This window comes from Orycteropus afer, unplaced genomic scaffold (assembly GCF_000298275.1).
Source record: "Orycteropus afer afer isolate SDZICR_OR568_19922 unplaced genomic scaffold, OryAfe1.0 scaffold00257, whole genome shotgun sequence".
NCBI classification, from domain to species: Eukaryota; Metazoa; Chordata; class Mammalia; order Tubulidentata; family Orycteropodidae; genus Orycteropus; species Orycteropus afer.
The window spans coordinates 1,996,799-2,022,907 of NW_006921844.1; the positions used below are offsets into that span (position 1 = coordinate 1,996,799).

General features: G+C 41.6%; 1 protein-coding gene across 1 annotated transcript; it reads left to right on the forward strand.

The window, feature by feature from the left end:
• The first annotated feature begins 13,521 nt into the window (after positions 1-13,521).
• On the forward strand, positions 13,522-25,548 carry IL12B (interleukin 12B). Its single transcript, XM_007949919.2, has 6 exons — positions 13,522-13,609; positions 18,831-19,106; positions 19,858-19,975; positions 22,051-22,268; positions 24,158-24,315; positions 25,417-25,548. Exons 1-6 carry the CDS (start codon positions 13,522-13,524, stop codon positions 25,546-25,548), a joined length of 990 nt encoding a protein of 329 aa, XP_007948110.1.
• Positions 25,549-26,109: the final 561 nt, after the last annotated feature.

A 26,109-nucleotide genomic window follows, 5' to 3' on the forward strand; every position in this document is an offset into this window, starting at 1 on the left:
TGAAACCCAAGAGTGACTGCATCTAACATCCTCTGCCTGCATGTCATGGGCCAGGGATGAAAGGATGACACTGTACACATATGATTGGAGTCATCATTGAAGGGGGAAAAGTTGAGGAAGATGTCTTAATCCCTTAAGGAAATAAATGACTTTAGGAATCTTTTACAAAGTATTAAAACAAATATATGTGTGTGTGTGTGTGGTTATGGTGTGTGTCAACTTGGCTGGACCTAGTTGAGTGGCTGGGCAGCTGGTGGTAGTTATTCCCCATGATGAGACTGGCAATCAGCTCCATGGTGGGATCTACCACAAGCAGTTGAGTAGCTGCCTTTGGGATATGGTCTGCTTCCTGTACATAAGGAGAAGCTTTGAGAATGGTCTCTAGCCTTTGGCACGCTTGGACCCTGCATGTAGCTATGTCATTGCTCAGCAGCCTGCTATGCTCTGCCGACCTTAGGACTTACAATGGACTTAAGTTAATGGCCTGCCATGTGGTTTGGTAACATCGGGACTGTGCCTTTTGAATTGTCAACCTTGGGGCTTTTCAGCCTCAGCAGCCAGCAGCTGTCTCAATGAAGAAATGCCTCTAGCTCCAGTGGGCCAGGAGCAGAAGGCAGAGCTGCAACCCAAGGTTGAGGGGCTTTCACCCAGCCCCTAGAGCCTGGCACTTTGAACTTGGACTTAAAGCCTCCAAATTGTAAGAACAAACTCCTGTTTGTTAAGGCCATCCCATTTGTAGTATATTCTTGTCAGAGCGGCACTAGGTAACCAGAACAGTGTGTGTGAAGGAAACTTGAAAACTTAAGTGAGATCAATTCAGGGACTCTAGGGCTCCAGGAAACACCACACCTAAGACAGATGCTTCTCCATCACCACCCATAAAAGTACACCATTTCAGCAGTGGTTTGGCAATTTACATCCCAGGATTGTAATCCCTGAGCACACTCAATTATATTTGAAGCATGAATCATGGTCTAAACTAGGTCTGTCTGATTCTAGAATGCAAATTCCAAACTACTATACTGCCTTTTTGAGCTCTGGTGGTGTGTAGTGGTTAAAGCATTTGATTGCTAATCAAAAGGTCTGTGGTTCAAACCCACCAGCCACTCTGCAGGAGAAAGATGTGGCGGTCTGTTTCTGTAAAGATTTACAGCCTGTGGGGCAGTTATACTCTGTCCTATAGGGTCGCTATGAGTAGGAAGTAACTCAATCATAGTGGGTTATACTGCCCTTTATGAATGCTTTATTCCTCTCTTTTTTTCAATAACATGTTTTTTCCTAATTAGGAAAGTAACCGGTTTTGGAAAATTTACAAAATGATAAAGACAAAACAAAATTCACTCACAATCATACTTTATAGAAATACACTTAAATCTACAAGCTTCCAGTCTCTTTTTCTGTAAAAGTCCACATCTCTGAAATGGCAGGTGGGAGTTAATACCCATGCTCCTCGACTAGACATGTACCTTCCAAAGCACTGATCATTCTGGGTAAGAAGTCTTGGTCCTTGTTGTCCACGCAACTGCCATATTTCTTTACTTCATGGGCTGCACTAACCACTTGGACTCACCTATCACACACATATGACAGACTAGGAAGAAAGGCCTGGCAATTTACTTCTGGAAATTAGCCAGAATCACAACACAATATTGTTTGATATGATGCTAGAAAATGAGCCTCCTAGATTACAACTTATTGCCATCAAGTCAGATCCAAATCATAGCAACCCCTTCTTGGGTTTCCAAGGGGGTATCACTATAGAAGTAGATCACTCAATCTTCCTCCCAGGGACTGGCTGGTGGGTTTGAACCACCAGCCTTCTGGTTAGTAGTCAAATGCCTTAGGCATTATGCCACCATTCAAAATACACAGTGATCACATACCAGTGATCGTGAGGATGGTGCAGTACCAGGCAGCAGTTAGCTCTGTTGTACATGGGGTCACAAGTCAGAGCTAACTCAATGGCAACAACAACAAGAGACACATAGGAAAAGACAGGTTTTTTACCCTGTGGAATGATGCCTTAGAGCTATTTTGGAAGCCTGAGAAGAGCTAGCTAGAGAACAAAACCCAAAGCACCCTAACTGATCCAGATGTGACCTACAGAAAACCTCTAGCAAGACACTGGAAACCACTGGAGAAAAAATAGACTGTTCCAAGAAAAAAGGTAATTTGCCAAATGCATATCATCTGATCCCATAGCCAGATAGATATAAATACATAGAAGAAGATATAAAGTAGATTCTGAGAAGATACACACCAAAATGTTGAAAATGATTATCTCAGGGGTGACATGAATCAAGGGTTTCAACTTTATTTTATGTGTATTTGTATCGTTTAAAGTTTTTATAATAAGCATATATGCATGTACTGTTGCTGTTGTTGTTGTGAGGTGCCGTCGAGTCATCTCTGACTCATAATGACCTTATGCACAACAGAACAAAACACTGCCTGGTCCTGTGCCAGCCTCACAATCCCTACTATATCTAAGCCCGTCGCTGCAGCCACTGTGTCATTCCATCTTGTTGAGGGTCTTCCCTTCTTTCCTTGACCCTCTACTTTATCAAGCATGACACTCTTCTCCAGAGAATGGTCCCTTCTGACAACATGACCAAAGTAGGTCAGACAAAGTCTGGCCATTCTTGCTTCCAAGGAGCATGCTGGTGTACTTCTTCCAGGACAGATTTGTTAGTTCTTTTAGCAGTCCATGGTACTTTCAGCACTCTTCACCAACATCACAACTCAAAAGCATTAACTCTTCTTAAGTCTTCCTTATTCACTGTCCAGCTCTCACATACCTACAGAGCGATTGAAAACACCATGACTTGGGTTAAGTGCGCCTTAGTCTTCAAGGAGATATCTTTGTTCTTCAGCACTTGAAAGGGGTCTTTTGCAACAGATCTGCCAGTGCAATACTTCTTTTGATGTCTTGACTGCTGCTTCCATTGGAATTGATTATAAAACCAAGTAATATGAAGTCTTTGACAACTTCAGATTTTTCACCATTCATCATGATACTGCTTATTGGTCCAGTTGTGAGGATTTTCATATTCTTTATATTGAGGTGTAATCCATACTGCATAGTGGAGTCTTTAGTCTTCATTAGTAAGTGCTCCAAGTCAAGCAAAGTTGTGTTGTCTGTGTATCTCAAGTTGTTAATGAGCCTTCCTCCAATCCTGATGCCATGTTCCTTTTCCTATAGTCCATATTCTTGGATTAATTGCTCAGCATACAGATTGAATACGTATGATGAAAGAACAACGCTGATGCACTCCCTTCCTGATTTTAAACCATGAAGTATCTATCCCCTTGTTCTATTCAAACGACAGCCTCCTGGTCTATGTACAGGTTTCTCATGAGTACAATCAAGTGTTCTGGAATTCCCATTCTTCTCAATGTTATCCACAATTTCTTATGAGCCACACAATCGAATGCTTTTGCATAGTCAATAAAACATCAGTAAACATCTTTCTGATATTCTTTGCTTTGAGCCAAGATCCATCTGACGTCATCAATGATATCCCTCATTCCACATCCTCTTCTGAATCCAGCTTGCATTTCTGGAAATTCTCTGTCAATATACTGCTACAACCATTTTTTAATTATCTTCAAGATTTTATTTGCATGTGATATTAATGATATTGTTCAATAATTTCTACATTCTGTGGGATCACCTTTCTTTGGAATGTGTACAAGTATGGATCTCTTCCAGTCAGTTGGCCAGGTAGCTGTCTTCCAAATCTCTTAGCATAACCAAGTGAGTGCCTCCAGTGCAGCATCCTTTTGTTGAAACATCTCAGTGAGTATTCCATCAATTCCCAGAGCCTTGTTTTTCACCAATTCCTTCAGTGCAGCTTCAACATCTTCCTTCAATACCATTGGTTCTTGATCATATGCCACCTCCTGAAATGGATGAACATCGATCACTTATTTTTGGTAAAGTTACTCTGTGTATTCCTTCCATTTTCTTTGATGTTTCCTACATCATTCAACATATTGTCCATGGAATCTTTCAATACTGCAATTTGAGGCTTAAATTTTTTCTCAGTTCTTTCAGCTTGAGAAATGCTGAGTGTGTTCTTCCCTTTTGGTTTTCTAACTCCAGGTCTTTATGTATTTCATTACAATAATTGACTTTGTCTTCTCAAGCTGCTCTTTGAAATCTTTTGTTCAGCTCTTTCATCCTGTTTATTCTTCCATCCACTTTAGCTACTCTCCATTCAAGGGCAAGTTTCAGCGTATCTTCGGACATCCTTTTGGTCTTTTCTTCCTTTTCTATCTTTTTAATCACCTTTTGCTTTCCTAGTAGATGATGTTCTTGATGTCATCCCACAATTCCTCTGGTTTACTGTCATTGGTGTTCAATGAATCAAATCTATTATTTAGATGGTCTCTAAATTCAGGAGGGATATAATCAAGGTCATATTTTGGATCTCACAGACTTCTTTTAATTGTCTTCAGCTTCAACTTGAACTGGCATATGAGCAGTTGATGGTCTGTTCCACATTCAGCTCTTGGCCTTGTTTTGGGTGAAGATATTGAGCTTCTCCATTGCCTCTTGCCACAGATGTAACCAATCTGATTCCTGTGTATTCTGTCTGGCAAAGTCCATGTGTATAGCCACCATTTATGTTGTTGAAAAAAAGGTATCTGCAATGAATAAGTCATTGGTCTTGCAAAATTCTATCATGCAGTCTCCAGCATTAGCTCTGTCACCAAGGTCAAATTTTCCAACTACTGGTGATTCTTCTTTGTTTCCAAATTTTTAAAATATATTTATTTTTAATATATTTTACTTTTTAAATGATGCATGCCTTCTCCTTTATTTGAATCTTGTAACTAGAAGCTCGGAACATTCTTTTAGGGAATAAAAAGTTTTTGTGGTCAAAAAATTCTTGAAGTTATTTTCAGTTTTGAGGGGGATCTTCTCCACCTCACAGCTCAATTATAAGTCCTATGAACCTAGCAGCTCTGCACATCTACTGCTTGTCAGCCTACCTTCCTCTCTCAAAGGGAGATCCGTAGGGAGATCATAGGCTTTGATCTAGTTTGCAGGTTCAAGGTCTCGGTTATGAGGTGGAATAAGTTGACCACCCTATTCTGTGAAGTCAGGTCCCTGAGCACTCTGCTGGTGTTATCAAAGTTGCAGCTAGCCTTGTAGGGTACCCAGAGATGAGTAAAGCATACAATTTGTCCCCAGACAACAGAGCACTGTGCACAGTATGCTCAAAAAGCAGCCTCACCTGTGAGTTTGTTAAAATGCAGATACCTGAGCCCCACTGCACACCTACTGACACACAATCTCTAAAAGCGAATGGAGCCCAAAAAACCTGAATGGGTAACTGTACTCATAAAGATAGTCCCAGGGGGCAGAGATGAGACAGATGTAAGTTCTTTCTCATCTTCTTTGGCAAGATGCTCAAAGACAGAGGTGTTGCCCAAATACTAGTTTCATGATGCAAGGACTATAAGGAGGCTTGTTTCTGGCTCCCCCAGCTATCCTCTCAACAAGGCTATCTTCTTCCACAACTCTTGTCATCTTAAATATCCCTTTGTGAGCTACCAAATGGCTCTTTAGGATATGGCAGGATAAAATAATTAATACAGCCACCTATGATCATTTTGGGAGCTCTGGTAGTGTAGTGCCTAAGGCACTTGACTGCTAACCAGAAGGCTGGCAGTTCAAACCCACCAGCCACTCCTCGGAAGGAAGATGGGGCAATCTACTTCCATAGTGATACTGCCTCAGAAACCCATGGAGGGGTCACTATGAGTCGGGTCCGACTCCACGGCACATAACAACAACAATAATAATCATTTAGCCAGGATACTATGTGTTACATTGCTTCTCAATTAATCCTCACAGCAAATTTAATCCAATTTGACAGATTTGAGAAATTGAGGTTTAGGGAAATTAAGTAACTTGTACTGTAGCAGTTGTAATCCAGGTCTCTGTTAACTCCAAAGCCCACGCTTTTACACATCTCCCTGTCCTTGGGGTACAGAACAGCGGAGGCTCCCCACTTTTCCAGCACGCCCAACCCTGGGGCTGCAATCTGAGTGGAAAAGGACACAGAGCCTTGCACTGAAGCTTCTTTTGCATAACTAGCACACTGTTTTCACTTAGATTTTGTTGCAAATCAAAATTGGTTCATTTTGAAGATGATTTTATTAACACATTAATAATTTTTTCTAAAAAACATTGTATGTATTATTTATTTGTGCAGAACAGAAGGTCCTATCCTTAGTTGTACTCTGTAGAACACAGAACTGCCCCACAGAGATTTTAAGGCTGCAATACTTCTTTCTCCAGTGAAGTAACTGGTTGGAACTGCCAACCTTTTGGTTAGCAGTGAAGCCCTTAATCATTGCACCACCAGGGCTTTATAGTGAGGTAGCCACTATAAAGGAATGAATGCATATATTTCATTTCAATTTCATATTCTTATGATTTCTGATCAGTGACCTTTGATAACTGGTTGAGGAGAACGAATACATTTTTACAGAAAGAATCCCTCACCCCAAGTCAGTTCATACTTAAAAAAACCAAACTGTGGAAGGGTCCTCTCCTTGGAGGTCTAGCTCCTTCTTCCCAGGAATGCCCAGCGATAAAACTCTAAACACACACACACACAAACGGTATCATATGACCAGCATACAGTACAGACAATACAGCCTGCCTTGTTCACTTAAGAAGGTATCTTCGATATGCGAAGTTTGTTCTGTCTTGTTTTTTAATGTGAGAACTTCAGCTGCACTTCAAACCTGGCAAGCAAACTTTGGGAGGCCAGGATGACAAAGATGGGTGGGAGGCGCTCTGAGTTGGAGATAATGTCTCAGCCCCAAGCCAGAGCACAGGTAGGGTAGCCAGTGGGATGGGGAGCGCGGGCTGAGAGGAACCGAGGGAGAGCGAAGTACGCGGCTGGGAAGCTCCGGCACTCTCGCCTGGGTTTTCCGTTCTCCCCCCTCTGAGACTGCGAGGCAAGTTAGCCCAGAAAACTGGGCCCTCCTGAAATCCCGCCTGGACCCAACCCCCGCCCCAGGAACTTCCCCCGAGGCCTGGGACGAAGGCTAGGGGCCGGGATGGAGAAGTCGGCTGGCCAGAATGCGCTCCCCAGCCCCGGCCGCCGCGTGGGGACTGCCTTGAATCCGTGCCCTCTATCGGCAGCACTAGGTATGGCTCCCATTTGTCTGCCTGTCAAAGCCAAATTAAGGCCACTGCCTTGGAGAGGATTTCACTCGTAGTGACCTTAAAGGACAGAGCAGTGCTGGGTTTCCAAGGCTGTAAATCGTTACAAAAACAGACTGTCACATCTTTCTCCTGGTAAGCGGCTGGTGAGTTCAAACTGCCGAGCACTTGGTTGTATATGTTCATGCTCATGTACAGCCAGCCGGGATAGGAGTAAGGGGCCTGACATCTGTGTACACTTTTGCATTACTCTTTGTTGTTGGTAGGTACTGTCGAGTCGGCTCCTAATCATAGCAACTCCTATGTACAACAGAACGAAAACAATGCCCCATCCTTCGCCTTTCATTACTCTTTAAATCCAAAACCAAACCAAACTCACTGCCTTCGAGTGGAGTCGATTTCGACTCATAGCAACCCCTCCTTGGGTTTCCCAGGCAGTATCTCTACAGAAGTAGATTGCCTAATCTTCCTTCTGAAGACTGGCTAGTGGGTTTGAACCACCAGCCTTCTAGTTAGGAGTAAAATGCCTTAAATACTACACCACCAGAGCTCCCAATTCCTCAGTCTGTGCAGTGAAGTGCTTCTAGGACCGTAATTTTGTGTGCACATGAATATGAGGGTCCAGTTTGGGTGCCCAAGACAGTGTGCCTTGAGTGTGGCATGGCTTTTCTGTATGCCTGTCTGTGGATATTTAACTTTCTGCTCTCATCTGTACGAGGGAGTACCTGTGGGAGCAGACTGTGTCTCTGCACACATTTGAGTCTTACTGTACATACATTTTTATCACTTATATACAAAAATGTGTGTGTGTGGTGTATAAAGCCACAATGGTTGGTATTAGTATGTTTCTGAAATTCAGATGTGAGAGGTATAATATGGGAGAGGTCGGCCTCAACAGATATATTAAACTTTTTGCCCTTCCTCCTATCCATTTTGACTCTAGGAGAGATGTGGATTTTGCTATTGGAGCTCTGCAGAGTTTCCCCATCCTATGATGAACTCAGCCTCCTGTTAGCTTCCCTTCTTCCTCAGTCTGAGACTGCCTGCTGCTATCCCTAAACACCTTGGTCGTGATGTAAACTGAAGAAATCAACATCTCCATCTCCTTCCTTTTTCCCCACCCAAAAGTCATTTCCTCTTAGTTCATTACCTGAGGTTTTACCTCTGTATTCCCTGAGCATTATTGATACACAAAAGAAGAGAGAGAGAAAAAAAAAGGAACTTCTTGAAATTCCCCCAGAAGGTTTTGAGGGTTTTATTTTCAGTGTTGCAACTTGGAACAAGTTAGTTTCTAGTTTGAGTTTCCATCAGAAACTTGGTAGGAGTAGAGTATATAAACTGAGCAAGAACAGCAACAGAAACACAGCTTGAAGCCCAACGAACTCTTCAGTCTTCAAGGAAGCAAGGTAAGTACCTCTCTAGACCCTGGCACCCATTCCCATGAGCCTGCAGGCATCCAGAGGTGGGAACCCTGTTTGTGCTACCCACTGAGCCCAGCAGATGAGGTGGGTGGGCTCTGGATGCATATCTGGTGATTGCCCTCCTGGGGCACCAGTGAAAAGTCAGTACGTTGGGATTGATTCAAAAAGTATTAATGTAAAATGTGAACCAATAATAATTATATGCCATGGACTGAGAACAAATCCACATTTTTAAAATAAGTTTATTTTATATATACTTTTTCTTGTTTGGAAGTAGTATGCATAAAAGGATAGTCCTAAATATTAATGGCCACTAGTTAAAGGATTGTATACAGTTACAGTGAGTGGGGCTACCCTTGAGTATTGTAAACCAAAGTCTGTCATGTATCACTTAAAGTAATTGAATTTTTAATTATACCTCATAGATGAATCATACAGAGTTGCTCCCATATTGGTGAGGGGTTCAAAAGTTAGTTGTAACCTCAACCAGACTGACTGCCAGATAATCTTTTTATTTTATTTTTGACTTAGTTAACTGACTTTGGCTCCATTTTAAAAATGAAAAGCAATTGTACTGTTTAAAATTAATCCCTGAAGAATTTTAAAATCTGAGAGGAGGGAGAAAAAAGAAAAATCTTTACTGTATTGGTGTCTTATACCTGCCCAGGTACATTGTGCACAACATCACCATGATCACGTTAAGATATCATTAACGAAGAGACTATCCAGCTGAATCCTTTTTGCAAATACAGAATTCTCCTGAGGAAGAAAAACATTAAACAAGTAGCTACACAATTGCAATGTAGTAACTGTTATGAAAGGAGGAATGGGCTGTATAGGAGCAAATAGTCAGGGACTTGGCCTCATCTAAGTAGCCTTGGCAGGGCAATGGTTAAAGCGCTTGGCTGTTAACCAAAAGGACAGGAGTTTGAACTCACTCACAGATGTAGCAGTCTGCTTCCCTATAGATTTACAGTCTTGGAAACCCTATGGTGCGGTTCAACTCTGTCCTGTCAAGTAACTATGAGTTGAAATCGATTCAAGAGCAATGGATTTATGTTTGGTTGACTTCATCTAGTAATTACGTCTTTAGCTCCTCACTATAACAGGATGCATGTTTTAAAGATTAAGAATATGAGGCTTAAAGAATGACTTACCAGGTGGTAGAATATTGTGGAAAAGGATAGCAACAATGGTGGTACAATATGAAAAATGTAATCAATGTTCCTGAGCTGTAAATAGGGAAGTCGTTATGTTGGCACATATCTTGTGTATGTTTTCACCATAATGAAAGTAAAAAAATTAAAAAATCATGAGTTACCCAGGGTCATAGAACTAATAAATGGCAGAACTAGGATGCCAACTGGTCCTAGAACTTTACATGTACCAAAACATTATCTGTGACTATGTCTTTTTAATTTTAAATAATAATTATCTTTCCTAATTACAAAAAAAAAAAAATTTGCTTAGTATAAAAAATGAACAAAATAAAACTTGGAAAAAAGATGTCCACCCAAGTCTCATTGACATGCCCATGTTGGCACCAACATCAGGGAGCCTTAACATACCATGAGGAGCTCTGGTAGCATAGTGCCTAAGGCACTTGACTGCTAACCAAAAGGCTGGCGGTTCAAACCCACCAGCCACTCCTCGGAAGGAAGGTTGAACAATCTACTTCTGTAATGATGTTGCCTTGGAAACCCAAGGAGGGGTTGCTATGAGTCAGATCTGACTCAACTGCACATAACAGCAACAACATACCACGGGAGATAGGAGTGACTAACGGGGGGACACTACGTCCCTCATAAAAGAGTTTCAAGAGTTTAGGAAACCTCTGATTTTCATGAAAAAAAATTTTTTTTTGATCCTCAAGACTCAAATTTCCCAGGCCAAGGAAATGTGGACTGAGGGATACAGTCCCTGATATCAGTTTATTTTCCAGACAGCAACAGAATAACCAAATGCTGCCTCCTTTTATGTTTCTCCTGGGTTTGATTAAGAGGTGACCCACCACCATTATCTACCCCTTACTAGTGTTCTTTGGTTTAAAATGTAGGTGATACTACAATATGAGTTGCTTATTATGACAATCACCAGGGCTCCCTTTACCTTGACAAGCAGTCACCGTAGATTATCAAATGCACCTGAGGCCCAGATAAAATGTGCTGGGTGCATAGCCGAAGGGAAAACCCCAGGGTTAAAAGAGTATAAAGGAATTGCCAGGAAGCTCCATTGTCTCATTTCCAGAATGTAGACATCTGGATTTTACAACCTATGTAATCTCAATACCTCCATAGGCATTTCCTTATAGCCAGGCACTGACTTTTTTTTTGGCTATCCATAATATTCAAAACAGAGGGCTAACAAAATTTTCCTTTCTCTTCCTGATTACTTCGTACAAAGTTACATGTTATTGAATTCCTTCTTGTCATTGCATATTTCCAACTATCCACCAGAGCTACTTTAAGGTAGCAATTATGTTTTTCATAGATGAGGAAAGTGAGGCTCAGAGAGTAACATGCCCAACACCACACAGTTAGTAAATGGTAGAATCAGAGTTCAGGCTCATGCCTGCTTCACTCTAAGCCTATGAATTTATTTACTGTTGTTCTGTGTCAGCTAGTAGTTTGTTACAGTCATAACCTGAACCAATTGATAAGTGAGTCCTGAAAGCTCCATGCTCAGTGACAAGAGCACTGGGCTGCATATATGGGCAGGCCTGATTTCTAGTCCTTTCTCTCTCTCATGAGCTTTATAATATAAGAGAAACATGCATATGGCAGGGTCCTCCTAGCGGTGGCAGAAGTTCTGACACAGCCCTCATTTGCCAGTGCTCAGTCACCCTAACCAAGGGATGCCCATTTATAAAGTATTTGGCTGAAACGTTTGACTGTTATTCTTCATATGATATAAGTCAGTGGATTCTAAAACGATGTTTCTGAAGAATATTGGTGCTCTTCAAGATAGATGGAGATGTTTCCAACTGGAATTAAATAGTAATCACTTCTACCTAATTTGCACATAGGGAAAATGTTAATGAACATACATTTCACAGTATAAAGATTTCCATAAGCCCTGGCAACTTATTTAGATTGGATTTCAATATAAGATGGTAGATGATTTGGCATACAATCATGCCTTTGATTATTTCAAGATCTTTATTTTTTTTATTATCTTTATTTTATGGTCTTCTCCCAAAATACTTTGATCCTCAGGAGATCTGGACCCTGAACATGTTTAAGAACTGTGGAGTTAAGCCAGTGGTTTTCAAAGTATGCTTTGTGAACCAGCAGCATAGGCCTCACCTGGGAACCCTTCAGAAATGCCAATTCTTGGGCTCCATCCCCAGACCTACTGAATCAGAAACTCTGGGTATGGGAATTCAGCAATTTATGGTGTGAAAAAGGCTTCCAACTTATTATGATGCATACTCAAGTTTGAGAACTGCTAAGATAGATTATGTGGAAGGAAGGAGATCTTTGAGTTTGGTCAAACTGCAGTCTAAACAAGGAGAGAAACTAAACCTCTGTAACAAGGCTAGATAAACAATTGTGGCCCAAATTTAAATATCCACATCTGAGTAAACATTCCAACCCTTTAGCTGTGGGTATCACAGAACATACTGCCTTGTGAGAGTGATTCAGGTGGGTGGCTTCTCTCCCCAATTAGAGTGTTGGCATTTAGCACATTGACTTGACAAACATTTGTTGAATGAAATTATTTGTTCCTAGAACATACAATCCAACTAAAACTCTTTTTACTCTCAGCTTTTCATAGCCCAAAACCTACTGCTATCAAGTACGGTTGGACTCATAGCAACCCCTCCTTGGGTTTCCGAGGCGATATCACTACGGAAGTAGATTGCCCAACCTTCCTTCCGGGGAGTGGCTAGTGGGTTTGAACCACCAGCCTTATGATTAGCAGCCAGATGCCTTAGGCACTAAGCCACCAGAGCTCCCAGTGCCCTTATATAATAATAAAAAAAAAACGAACTCACTGCTCTGAGTCCATTCTACCTCATAGCGACCCCCTTGGATTTCCGAAGCAATAAATCTTTACAGAAGTAGATCGCCACCAGATTTTTCTACAGAGTGGCTGGTAGGTTTGACCTGCCAACCTTCTGGTTAGCACACAAATGCCAGAGCCCCTTTGCCCTTTATATACCAAAAATCTTCTGCCATCGAGTCAATTTAGACTCATAGCGACCCTCATTGGGTTTCCAAAGTGGTAAAACTTTACAGAAGTAGCTTGCCCAGTCTTCCATCTGCGGAGCAGCTGGTGGGTTTAAATCACCAGTCTTCTGGTTAGCAGCCAAATGCCTTAGGCACTGTGCCACCAGAGCTCCTTTTTGCCCTTTATATAAAACCAAAATCAAACTCACTGCCACTGGGTCAATCCCTACTCATAGCAACCCCCACTGGGTTTCCAGGGCTGTAAATCTTTACGGAAATAGATCTCCCCACCTTCCTTCTGCAGAGCGGCTGGTAGATTTGAACCGCTAGTGAGTACTAAATAAAGAACTGTTTAATGTTGTATCAGACAAGCCTTAGGTTTTTCACCTTAAAAATAAGAGGATTGCATCAGACAGCATTCCTCTAGCTCCAGATAGTCTATGATTCTCTATCTGGAGATGTTCTTATCTAAAGATTGGTGTGTAGATACTGTTGTAACACATTAAGCATTAACCTCACATTGCAGAGAAGAAAGGGGAAAATAAAGATTAAGTGCAATATGCAGAGACTGTGTATATGGTTCCCAAAGGTAACTGAATAATTATTGACATTCTCTCTTCTTTCCTCTTCTTTCTTCTCTTCTCCTTTTCTTCCCTCCTACTCTTCCCCTTCTCCTTTTCCTCCTCCTCACTCTTTTTCTTCCTCTCCTGCTTCTTCTCCTCATGTTCCTTTCCTTCAGATGCATCAGCAGTGGTTGGTCATCTCCTGCTTTGCCCTGGTTCTGCTGACGTCTCCCCTCGTGGCCATATGGGAGCTGAAGAAAGATGGTAACAAGCTTCTTTTTATTCCCTGTGAAGTCCTTGGATTATAGTTCAGGGCTCTCAGGCAGCCCCTGCTGGGACATCATTCTGAATGAGTAGCCAACCCACATAGTGGGTCTTTCTAATGAAAGCCATGCTCTGGGGAAATAGCTGGCCGTATTTCCTGCTTTCATCTCTTGAGGGTATCTATATTATTCGGTTTTCAAACTAGATGCCAAAGGAGGTTTTTGTGCACTGTAGTGGGAAAAGAGAGATGGACTTTGCCAGCATTGCTAAAAACCAGCTATGTCATAGGATAAAATTCAAAGTGGAGGATTTAAACAGAGTAAGAACTATGTTGCCTCATTTTCCACTCCACCACCCAATACTACCCTCTCAATTAACACTGTGATGACTTACCTCTTACCAAGCACTTTGGATAAAAGCATAGACTTTAGACTCACAGTGACTTGGGTTCAAGCCCTGGTTCTGCCAGTTATTGGCTGTGTGACCTGGAGCTGGGTCACCTCTGAGCATGAGTTTCCATACCTATAAAGCTGGGATTACACACTGACACCTACCATATGAGTTACTAGATGTGTTAGTGGATGCAGAAGACAACTCAACAGATGGTGAGGTGAAAGTAAATGTTAGCTAGTATTACTGTTTTGATTATTAAAAACTACATCTTTGATGAAAAAAAAAAAGTCTCCTATGAGTCAAGAGAAACTATTTATCCCAATGATCAACAAAAAATTATTAATAGAATAATAGAATAGGTATTAGTAGAATAAGGAAGGGGTAAAAATCTTCTTTTTATCTCTGTCCTAAAAATGAGCTCTGGTGATACAGTGATTAAGGCATTCAGCTGCTAAACAAAAGGTGGGTGGTTTGAACCTACCAGCTGCTCTGTTAGAGAAAGATGTGTCAGTCTGCTTCTGTAAAGATTTACAACCCTGTAGGGCAGTTCTACTCTGTGCTATAGGGTCACTATGACTTGAAATTGACTCAACAGCAGTAGGTTTATTTATTTATTTTTTTTTAGTTTTCTATCCTTCTAGTATCTCACACTCAGTAAATATGCATTAACTATTATTGGTTGAGAGCTCTGGTACCATAGTGCCTAAGGCATTTGACTGCTAACCAGAAGTCTGGCAGTTCAAACCCACCAGACACTCCTCGGCAGGAAGGTTGCGCAATCTACTTCCGTACTGATACTGTCTCAGAAACCCAAGGAGGGGTCGCTATGAGTCGGATCTGACTTGATGGCAGTGAGTTTGGTAATTATTGGTTGTTCCTGAAAGGCCCTCAGATGTTACTCATTACAGTTGGCATAATAATGCTGATGATTACTATCTCTAACTGTATAATAATAGTAATAGTTACTGTTTATTGAGGACATTTCCTTTAATTCTTACAATACCCATATAAAGTAAAGACTATCCACATCCCATTTTGATGTTGAAAATTGAGGCTAAAAGATTAAGTAATTAAGGATCCCTGGTAGTGTAATGGTTACGTGTCTGGATGCTAACTAAAAGGTTGGTGGTTCAAACCCACCCAATGCCTCCATAGGGAAAGGCCTGGCAATCTGCATCCATAAAAATTACAGCCTAGAAAATCCTATAGTGAAGTTCTTCCCTATCATTTGGGGTCATTGTTAGTCAGAATCAACTCAGTGGCAAGAGAAAAAAAAAATCCATTCAAATAAAAGATTAACTTACCCAAAGTCACATAGCTGGTAAGGGCGGAACATGATCCTAATTCTGTCTCATTTTAAAGCCTATACAGTTAAGACTTTGAAAATGTTTTACAAGAAAGGCATGAAACAATTGTTTTCTACATCCTTAGAGAGATTAGCAAGAGAAAATAGGTAAAAATTAAAGCCAAAGATATTTCAGTTGATGATCAAAAATAATGTTGGATAGTTAGGAGAGTACAACACTGAGCTAGGTGCCTGAAAAAAATGTTGGATAATTTCTCCATTCTTAAGAGTGTCAAGAAGACAACAACCCAGCCACCCACTCTGGAGGGTTGGTGAGGGGTGAGATCTGGTGGCGTAGCACCTAAGGCATTTGACTGCTAACCAGAAGGATGGTGGTTCAAACCCACAAGCCACTCCACAGAAGGAAGGCTGGGCAATTTACTTCTGTAAAGATTTACCACCTCGGAAACCCAAAGGGGGTCGCTATGAGCAATCGACTCTATGGCAGTGAGTTTGGTTTTTGGTTTTGAATAAAAGTAAAGGTGAGCTCCCTTCCAACTATGGGAATTTCAGTGATCACAGAAACCTTGTCCCCTGCACATTTAACCATTTAGTTACGTCTGGTTTGGTAAACCACAGAAATTCCAGAAAGTCAATGTGAGAAACACCAAAAGGGCTTGTGACTTTGCAGATAAGATAGTGAGCAAAGAAGCTAAGCCCTAGGTTACAGAGAATCAGCATCAGGCTGGTTCTTAAGTAAACCAGTTGCTTTCCCTGCACTAGGCAAGGGTCTTCTAAGCCTTCTGAGACTTAGTTTTAACAGGAAAATAGCCATATTATTCATTCATCAGCTAGAGAAAACCAAAGATGCTGCATGGTTTTATGTCAACACAGCTACTGATTTCCAAAGAGTGAGCCCTTAAATGCTTTTGACCTCTTATCTTTGTTACCTATTAAGTAGTTTCAAATGCTATTTTATGCAAGGAGAGAACTTTATAGTCCACAGTGTTTTATACTTGGATGCCAATAACAAGAGCCACAATTTATGTTACATTTAAGGGCACTGCATTAATCATAGCAAGTATTGTGAGGATGGTGCAGGACCAAGCAGTGTTTTGTTCTGTTGTACATAGTCTCTATGAGTTGGAGCCAACTCGATGGCACCTGACAACATTAAGCTATTACATGAATTCCAACAAACCAAATCAAACTCACTGCCATTGAGTTGATTATGACTCATAGCAGCCTCCATTAGGTTTCCAAGGCTGTAAATCTTTACAGAAGCAAACTGCTTCATTATTCTTCCATGGAACAGTGGGTGGGTTTGAACCACCAACCTTTTGTTTAGCAGCCAAATGCCTTAAACACTACACCACTAGAGCTCCTTATTATTTGAATTAGCTTATTTAGTCCTGATTTTGACCTTCCAAAGCAAACAATAATATTTTCCCCATTTTAAAGATAATTTTGAAGCTTAGAATAATTGAGTGTCTTACTTAAGACAGCAGGGCTAATGAGACCATAAGAACTAGATGGTGCTCACTACCACTGTCAACCACTCAGAGGGGAATCTATGTAGGAGATCCTGGATAGAGAGGGATGTAGAACAAAACTCAAAATCATTTGGGGAGAAAAAAAAAAAAAAAGCGGGACCAGATTTGCTGGTCTGATAGAGCCTGATGGAACCACTGAGACTATGGCCCCTAGCTGCCCTTCAGGTCTGGAATTGAGCCCACTCCTATGGCTTCCAGCCAAACAAAAGACAGGCATATGAGGTGAACTTTTACATTAGGTAGATACACTCCTTGGAGAGAACAATCATGGGAGAATAGAAGGGCTGTGTATGCACAGGGACATAGCTCAGGGGGCAGGAGTGCGTGGGAGGGAAGGACGCAGGGAAGAGGTAACTATGAGGAGGAAGTGGGAGGGGAACTGTAGCATTGTGGGAAATTGTAGTCAATGTCATGAGACAGAGTGTATGTGACCTGCTGTATGGAAAGTGGATTTGCTCTGCAAACTTTCACCCAAATCACAATCTAAAAAAAAAAAAGACTGCAGTGCTAGTGAGAGGACCAGTGCTAAATCTAAACTTGTTGTTTGCCGTTGAGTGGGACCCAACTCATAGTGACCCCTCCTTGGGTTTCCGAGGCAGTATCACTATGGAAGTAAATTGCCCAACCTTCCTTCCGAGGAGTGGCTGGTGGGTTTGAACCGCCAGCCTTCTGGTTAGCAGTCAAGTGCCTTAGGCACTATGCCACCAGAGCTAGGCTTACCTAAATCCACAGTCCAAGCTATTAACACCATGCCATCAAACTTAATCAGGCGTCAGAATCACTTAGAGGAATTGTTAAAACACAGATCCCTCAGTTCTGTCCCAGAGTTTCTGATACAGTTAAGTCTGGACTGGAGCTTAATAATTTGTATTTCTAACAGATTTCCAGGAGATGCTGCTGATGGTGGTCTGATGATAATGCTTTGAGAACCATTGCAGTAAAATATTCTATTAATTTAATAGTTAATGTATGAGTAAATGAATGAATGAGTGATTGAATATATCTTTGATGTGACAAATTCTTTGGAATACTACACAAAGCCAGCCCTCAAATTCCAGTTTAGATATCAAGATACTGTAGTGCAATGCAAAGCCCAGAAGTCAGAAGGTCTGAGATGTAGCTCTTGTGCTTCCAATTTGATGTGGCCTTGTTTCACCTGTATATCCTCCTCGATAAAATAAGATGACTAGGGGCTACTGAACTGCATCCTAAGATTGTAAGGTAGCTAAATAATACATAGAAAATGAAAGTCTCTCCTGATGAGTCTTCTGCAGAGGAAACTAAATCCTTAAATCCCCATGGAAAGTTGTAGAAGGGTTTGTCTATGCCATTGTCTGATCCTTTAGTCAATGAATAATAATAATAACTCACACTGACCATATATCAAATCTTGTGCTAAGTGTTTTTATTTTTTTTATTTAATCCTTAAAGCCAAATCTATGAGGTAGATATTATTATTGTTGTCATTTTACATATGAGGAAACAGAGGCTCGTGGTAGTGAAGAATCTTGCCTCAAATCCTCCAGCTAGTTACTGGGGACAGGTTGCAGGCCTGGTCAGTCTTTCTCCAAACCTTGTGTTTTTTACCACCATGTTATTCTGGTAAAGACTATGCTCTGGTTTATTTCTTGTAAAACTAATTGTGTTGGAAGTTTCTTATCTTCACTAGACCTTTGGCAAAGGATTCTGTGCTGTTAGCATTTTTCAGTGTATCAAGGTCTTCCCCATCTGACAGCTAATCAAAGGATAATTATTCCAGGCTGTCTGCCAGTTAATGAGTCCATGGCAGCTATAAGCTTTTTGCTTCTTTGTTTCACGACCTTGAGCCCAACTGTGGCCCAGTGCCATGAGACCCTCAGCAAGCATTTACCAAATACCTGTTATGAACAAGGCTATGTTTAAACAGTGGAGACACCAAGACGGTTCATAAAACACAGTTCCAAAGTTTAAAAACATTACAGTCTAGTCTTCTTCTCCCCGTGCTCTTCAGTTTACGTTATAGAGTTGGACTGGTACCCTGATGCCCCTGGAGAAGTGGTGGTGCTCACCTGTGATACGCTAGAAGAAGACAGCATCACCTGGACCTCTGACAAAAGCAGTGAGGTCTTAGGCTCTGGAAAAAACCTGACCATCCAAGTTAAAGAGTTTGGAGATGCTGGCCAATACACCTGTCAAAAAGAAGGAGAGGTTTTGAGCCATTCACTCTTGCTGCTTCACAAAAAGGAAGATGGGATTTGGTCCACTGATATTTTAAAGGAACAGAAAGGTAATTCCATCCCTTTGGAGACTATCACTGTTCTCTTTTGCTCCGTAAGTGATACAAAAATAAAAATTAAAGCCAGGCAAGACCCAGTTAGCAGAGTTAATGAATTAGCATCAAGTCCCTTACTGAGATCACCCAGATTCTTCATTTTATTTTGCTTTGGGTTATCAACCATTAAAATCTTGCATTGGGAGAGATTTGTGTTCAGTCTGGATGCTTTCCCTGAGGTTCTGTTTAAATAACAGCAATATTATTGCATGTTGTTGTTGTTGTTATGTGCCGTCGAGTCGGACCCGACTCATAGCGACCCCTCCTTGGGTTTCCGAGGCAGTATCACTACGGAAGTAGATTGCCCCATCTTTCTTCCGAGGAGTGGCTGGTGGGTTTGAACCGCCAGCCTTCTGGTTAGCAGTCAAGTGTCTTAGCCACTATGCTACCAGAGCTCCTATGCTAATGGAAATTAACCAATGTGTATAGTGCATTAAGTCAACACTGAGGTAATAACCTTGGGAAAAAAAATAAAATATTTCCCTCATATGTGTTAGGTGTGTATTATAACCTACAGAATCAGTATCCTATTGGAACACTCCCAGTCTTGGGTAAACATCATATCAAAGGAGCAGCCTCATTTTCTAAGAAAATGAATGAAAGAACTTCACACTTGCACCATTGGGTGGCCTGTGATTAATTACAATCAGAATCTTTCTAAAAGAAAACCTCTAACCATTGAATTTTTCTTCTTCTTCAAATCCAGAACCCAAAAACAAGACTTTTCTAAAATGTGAGGCAAAGAATTATTCTGGACATTTCACCTGCTGGTGGCTGACAGCAATCAGTACTGATTTGAAATTCAGTGTCAAAAGCAGCAGAGGGTAAGTGAAACTCATACAGCTTCTCAAGATTTGGCTAGAACTATTTCGTTAAGAAAATAAGGGTGAACCTATCCATGACAAACTCAAACACAGAATCTTTTCAACCCACCTCTCTTGCCCTAAATTGAGGAAAGAACATGGAGAGTTAAGCCAATTGCCTGAACAAATTTATGTGTTTAGGCGGGATATTATCAAAGTCTGAGAATAGTCTTGGCTGTGTTTGAAGCCATTGTCATCCAAATTGCTTGGAAATGCTTCGTTAAGGCTCATAGCACCATAGGGAGGGATAAAAGGAGAAATGGAAGCTACCAATGACTTGCCAAAATTGCACCTTGAGTCAAAAGGAGAACAAGAATTCTAGAGCATAGATCCTGTAAGCCCTAGAGCCAACTCCAGAACTCTGTGATCCCACCAGAACTTTTCTCATGGCCACCTCAACTCCTTTTTCTTCTGGTAAGGGCACTCATCTGAAGCTAGTAGAGCAGAGAAGTTCACTATTTGTCCAATGCACTTGGTCTTTCCCTTAGAAACAAGTTTCCATCAATACAGAACCTATATTTTTGCCCATCTTTGTGACTTCCCTTGGTCCTGTCTAAGTTCCTGAAACAATATGGGATTATGGAGCAAATCCTAGGTGATCATCCTGACTTTGCACTATTTCACCAGGTAAATTAACCGCCATCCATTCAGCCCCCAACTCATGACAACCCCACGTGTTACAAAGTACAACTGCTCCATAGGGTTCTCCTAATTGTAATCTCTACAGAAGCAGTTCACCAGGACTTACTTCTGCAGAGCCTCTAGGTGGGTTCAAACTGTCAACCTTTAGGTAGCAGCTGATTGCAAACCATCATACCACTCCAAATTAACCTTTAGGGTCTCATTTTTCCATCTTTAAAATGACAGCACTTACTAAAGAAATACTTAAACAACTGCACAAAGACATAGGTGCAAGTGTTCATTATGGCATTTTTTATAATCAGCAGGGGAATGGTTAAATAAAGTTTGGTACATTTATTCTGTACAGTCATTAAAATGAATAACCCAACATATATGTTTTGATGTGGAGAGCTCCCCATAATATGTTCAGAGGGGAAAATGATGGGTTACAAAGCAATAAATATGATTTGAACATACTTCATAAAATAAAAGACCTATGTGTATATATAGATATGTTGTTGTTGTTATGTGCCTTTGAGTTGGACCCAACTCATAGCGACCCTCCTTGGGTTTCTGAGGCAGTATCACTACGAAAGTAGATTGCCCCATCTTCCTTCCGAGGAGTGGCTGGTGGGTTTGAACCGCCAGGCTTCTGGTTAGCAGTCAAGTGCCTTAGGCACTGTGCTACCAGAGCTCCTATATATATAGATATAGATAGATAAAATATATGTGTATATGTGATTATATACATGTGGATATATGATTACTTTGAATATTCATTGAAAAAGTTCTAAAAGGCTACAGCAAGCTATGAACAGTGCTCTATCCAGGGAGGGAGATGAGGGATAAGACGGTGGATGAAGGAGGCACATATACATTTACCTCTCTATGCATCTTTATCACTTTAACTTTTTATAATTAGCATACATTGATTTTTGTTATTAAAATTTCTAAAAAAATAGTTTCAAATATTAAAAAGGGATTTAAACAGGGCTATAGATCTAAAAATTTCTAGATTCATTTAAGTTAGAGACATACTTGTGCAGAGTTGTTTCCAAATATTTGTACCACCCCCTGAAGCTAAGCTTGTTCTCAGGGAGGGAAGTTTATCAGCCTGGGGAGAAATCCAAACAGCTGGAGCTGGGTCCTCAGATAGCTGTCTTACATGCCTCACTGGCTTCAGTCACTAGAAACTTACCCACAAATGAGTAGCCACAATTCAGTTGCCATCCAGTTGCCTCTGACTCATGGTGACACCAAGTGTGTCAGAGCAGCTTGAATTTTCTTTTGAGGCTCCTCTTAGTAGACTCGAACTGCTAACCTTTCAGTTAGCAAGCAGCCAAGCACATTAACTACGCTCATCATCCAGAGACTCCACCACAAATGGTAATATAGGGTGATTTCTTTGACTTTAGCTCCTCTGACTTCCAAGGGGTGACATGTGGGGCAGCAACACTCTCTGAGGAGAGGGTCAAAGTGGATCACAGGGAGTATAAGAAGTACATGGTGGAGTGTCAAGAGGATAACGCCTGTCCAGCAGCTGAAGAGAGCCTGCCAATTGAGGTCGTGGTGGAAGCTGTTCACAAGCTCAAGTATGAAAACTACACCAGCAGCTTCTTCATCAGAGACATCAGTGAGTTTTGGGCAATTATATGCACTTAATAAGGATCCATGCTATGTGTCACACGTTTACCATGCCCCATGCACTAGGATCAGAGTTGCCAGGCTTACCTCTTCTATTCTGCGTGTGTGTGTGTGCAAGTGTGTGTGCACACACACACACAGCCACACAAACAAAATTACATACAATGGAGATACTATTGTCTGCATTTTAAAGAGGAGGAAATTGAGTCTTAGAAAGATTAACAACTTGCCCAGGTCTCACAGCTAGCAATTCAGATCCAGATCTGTACACTGGAAAGGCCAGGCTCTTTGCTCCACATCTATTCTGCTGCCCAGCTGGCTTCCCTGATGAAGCCAAGAGCTTTTCAAGCATAATATTTATACTGAGAACTAAGACTTCCCTACTAATTGCAATTATTCCCAGCCAGTCTATCTCTAGCATTTGAAGAGACTCCTTGTTAGAATATAAATTATTTTAGATTAGACATCTGTTTTTCAATTGGCAGATATAGATTTGCCATTTTTCATTCCCTCTACCATTTACTCATTGAACAAACTTTATGGAATAAAGCATGAAAGACCCATAGAACTTGCTCTAGGATTTGTGGAATGTTTGCACTTGGTGGGTGGGGGAGAATAGCATCTAGTGCACATAGTGTGGCCAGGAAGAAGGTGATAGCTTAGACCTAATGAAAAGAAGATGGCAGGTGTACTTAGAATAGAGGGGAATTTTTCACAAAGTACCTACTAGGTGCCATGGTCTTTGTGTGGAGTAGTATTTAGTCTAGTGAGTTCAAAGCCATTCTATTGAATGTCTCCCCCTCTAGAAAAATTTAGAACAGAGTGTTTGTGATACTCACTGCTGGGTCCTCCATTCATTGTATAGTGGCTGATACATGTGGGTTCTCAGTAATTATTTATTGAATAAGTGAGTGAAGGAATGAGCATAGAGACAATTGACTATAACTGCTACAAGAAAAGTCAGTGCAGATGCTACAAATAGACAAAGGAAGGACGGTAAGTGGAAAGTCTTCCACTCATCCTCGGTGAGAGGTTTAGCTCCATCCCAGGTCTGGTGAAAAAACAGGCCTTGACCACTGAAAGCATGGTCCTTGATGGCATTGCCCAGATGTGAGAGTCTTGCTTTCTCTGAGAATCTTCTTCTGAGCACCAAGCAGAGGTGGTTCCAGTGCCAGGGACCATCTGATTGAGAGAAGTGGCCACTACAGTACAGGGATGAGAAAGGTTCTGAGCCTCTCTCAGGTTCAGTAAAGCATGTGTTGATTGATAAAGGCTACCTTCCATGGGCATGGTGTGAGGACCAGCACCCTAGTACTTCATGTTTACAAACACAGTTTATTTCATTTACCCAGAGATAATTATGGTCTAGGTAGTTCAGTAGCTAGACACCATGGGCACCACTACCCTATGTTGTTCCAAATGCCACCAGATGGTGAGAAGGAAGCCCTCACTGCCTGACAGATGGTGGGAGATGTGACACCAGCCATGGAGATAAGCAGAGCAGAAACAACAGAGTAAGGCTGGCTGAGAGGAACAGGGGTATTGCTTTCTAGACCCTACTCTCAAAGGTTAAAAGTGGAGCCCTGAAGATCCTTCATTTCCTAAAGTTTTAGAGAGAAGAGTTGTTTGTATTGACCTTATGTAAGGACTTCCCATAGTGAATCTCATTTTACCCTGACAACCACTTATGGCATGGAAGCCACCAGGAATCCAATATTCTAGGGGGGGAAAAAAAAAAAAAGGTGCTCAGAGAAGTTAAGTAAGTATCATATGGACCCACAGCTGATAAAAGATGAAAGTGGAATCAGAAACCAGAACTGTCTTACTCCACAGCCTCATTAGGAATATAAAAGGTATTTCTCTTATCTTTTTCCACAGTCAAACCCGATCCACCCAAGAACCTGCAACTGAAGCCATTAGCAAATTCTCGGCATGTGGAGGTCAGCTGGGAATACCCCGACACCTGGAGCACCCCACATTCCTACTTCTCCCTGACATTCTGCATCCAGGTACAGGGCAAGAATAAAAGAGAAAAGGTAAGCCATGATTCATGTGCAATATATTCTGCGGTCAGGTTTATGCAGGCTCCCATCAGAGAGGAGATGAATGATGATAATAACAACTAACTTTTCTTAGCACTTTCTATGGGCCTGGAACTGTGCTAAGGGTTTTACCTGAATCCTCATAACCTCACAAAAACAAGCAGTATTGTTATCACCACTTTACAAGTAAAGACATTGACGCTCAGCGAGTAAAGACATTGAAGCTCAGCGATTCCCATAGTGCAGGTCAGTTCTGTGAAGGCTGAATGTTGGATAACTGGATAGTCAATAAGTGAAGAATAGGTGTAATAAGTAGAGATGTCAGGATTTGAACTCAAGTTTGTCTGATGAAAGGATCAGGGTATGGTATTTCTGAATATCCAGGGAATAAAACAAAACAAACGTACTGCCATCAAGTCGATTCTGACTAATAGCGACCCCCTTTGGGTTTCCAAGACAGTAAATCTTTATAGAAGTAGATTGCCCAGTCTTCCTTCCACAGAGTGGCTGGTGGGTTTGAACCACCAACCTTCTGGTTAGCAGTCAAATGCCTTAGGCACTACACCACCAGAGCTCGTTATCTAGGGAATAGCTAGAACAAATCTTAGTCCCAACATCAACATACTACTAGGGCAAGTAAGCATTGGGGTCTTTGGGCAAAGCAGCTATATTAGAAAGATGAAACCTGGTCCAAATGATTTCTCACTTATCTAATAAACAGCTGCTGTTGAGTAACTCCAACTCATGGTCAAACTCATGTGTGTCAGAACTGAACTGTGCTCCATAGGGTTTCCAACGATATTTTGGAAGTAGATCACCAGGCCTTTTTTCCATGACCCCTCTAGGTGGACTTGAACCTTCAACCTTTGAGTTAGCAGCTGGACACATTAACCATTTGCACCATTCAGATGAATAGAATCTGTGTTTAGCGCTTCTGCCAGTAGGTGGCATAAGTTCTATACCCTCCCCTGTTAATGTGGTGTCCTAAGACCAGGATATGATTGTTTTGGGAGGTTGTGCTTTTCAGAAATACGCATGGCCTGCCACGTGACCGTGTTGCCACAGGGCATTCACAGATTGCATTGTCCTTTGCAGAAAGAGAGACCCTGCATGGACAAGACTTCTGCCAACGTTATCTGCCATAAGGATGCCAAGATCCGGGTGCAAGCCCGGGACCGCTACTATAGCTCCTTCTGGAGTGAATGGGCATCTGTGTCCTGCAATTAGGTGAGCAAGCCCGCAGATCACAGCCCACACCTGCATGCTCAGTGTACCTGGATGCAGGGCAGTGGTGGGGCTGCTGTAGGAGAGCAGTGGGCAAGTGGAATGCCCTACACACACTTGCCTGAGTCAGAAACACACATTTGTTCATTAACAGACTTTATTTGATGCCTGTATTGTGCCAGGAACTGTGCTAGGCACAGGGATACAGCAGTAAAGAAAACAGGCATAGGTACTTCCTCCTAGTTGTTAGATGCTGTTGAGTCAATTTTGACTCGTAGCAAGTCCATGTGACAGAGGATTTGCTTGGCTGTAATCTTTATGGAAACAGATCACCAGGTCTTTCTCCCATGGAACCACTAGATGGGTTCACGTCACCAGCTTTTTGGTTAATAGCCAAGCACTTAACTGTTTGTGCCACCAGAGTTTCTAACCAAACCAAACCAAACCCATTGCCATTAAGTCAATGCTGACTCATAGCAACCCTATAGGACAGACTAGAACTGCCCCATAGAGCAGGTCAGTTCTGTAAAGGCTGAAATCTTTACAGAAGTAGACAGCCACATC

Bases quoted from the DNA above. Each gene is read 5' to 3' on its own strand.
- IL12B (XM_007949919.2), top strand. From the start codon at position 13,522: ATGCATCAGCAGTGGTTGGTCATCTCCTGCTTTGCCCTGGTTCTGCTG. The intron at 13,610-18,830 runs GTAACAAGCTTC...CGTGCTCTTCAG, and splicing joins ATGGGAGCTGAAGAAAGATG to TTTACGTTATAGAGTTGGAC. The intron at 19,976-22,050 runs GTAAGTGAAACT...CTTTGACTTTAG, and splicing joins AGTGTCAAAAGCAGCAGAGG to CTCCTCTGACTTCCAAGGGG.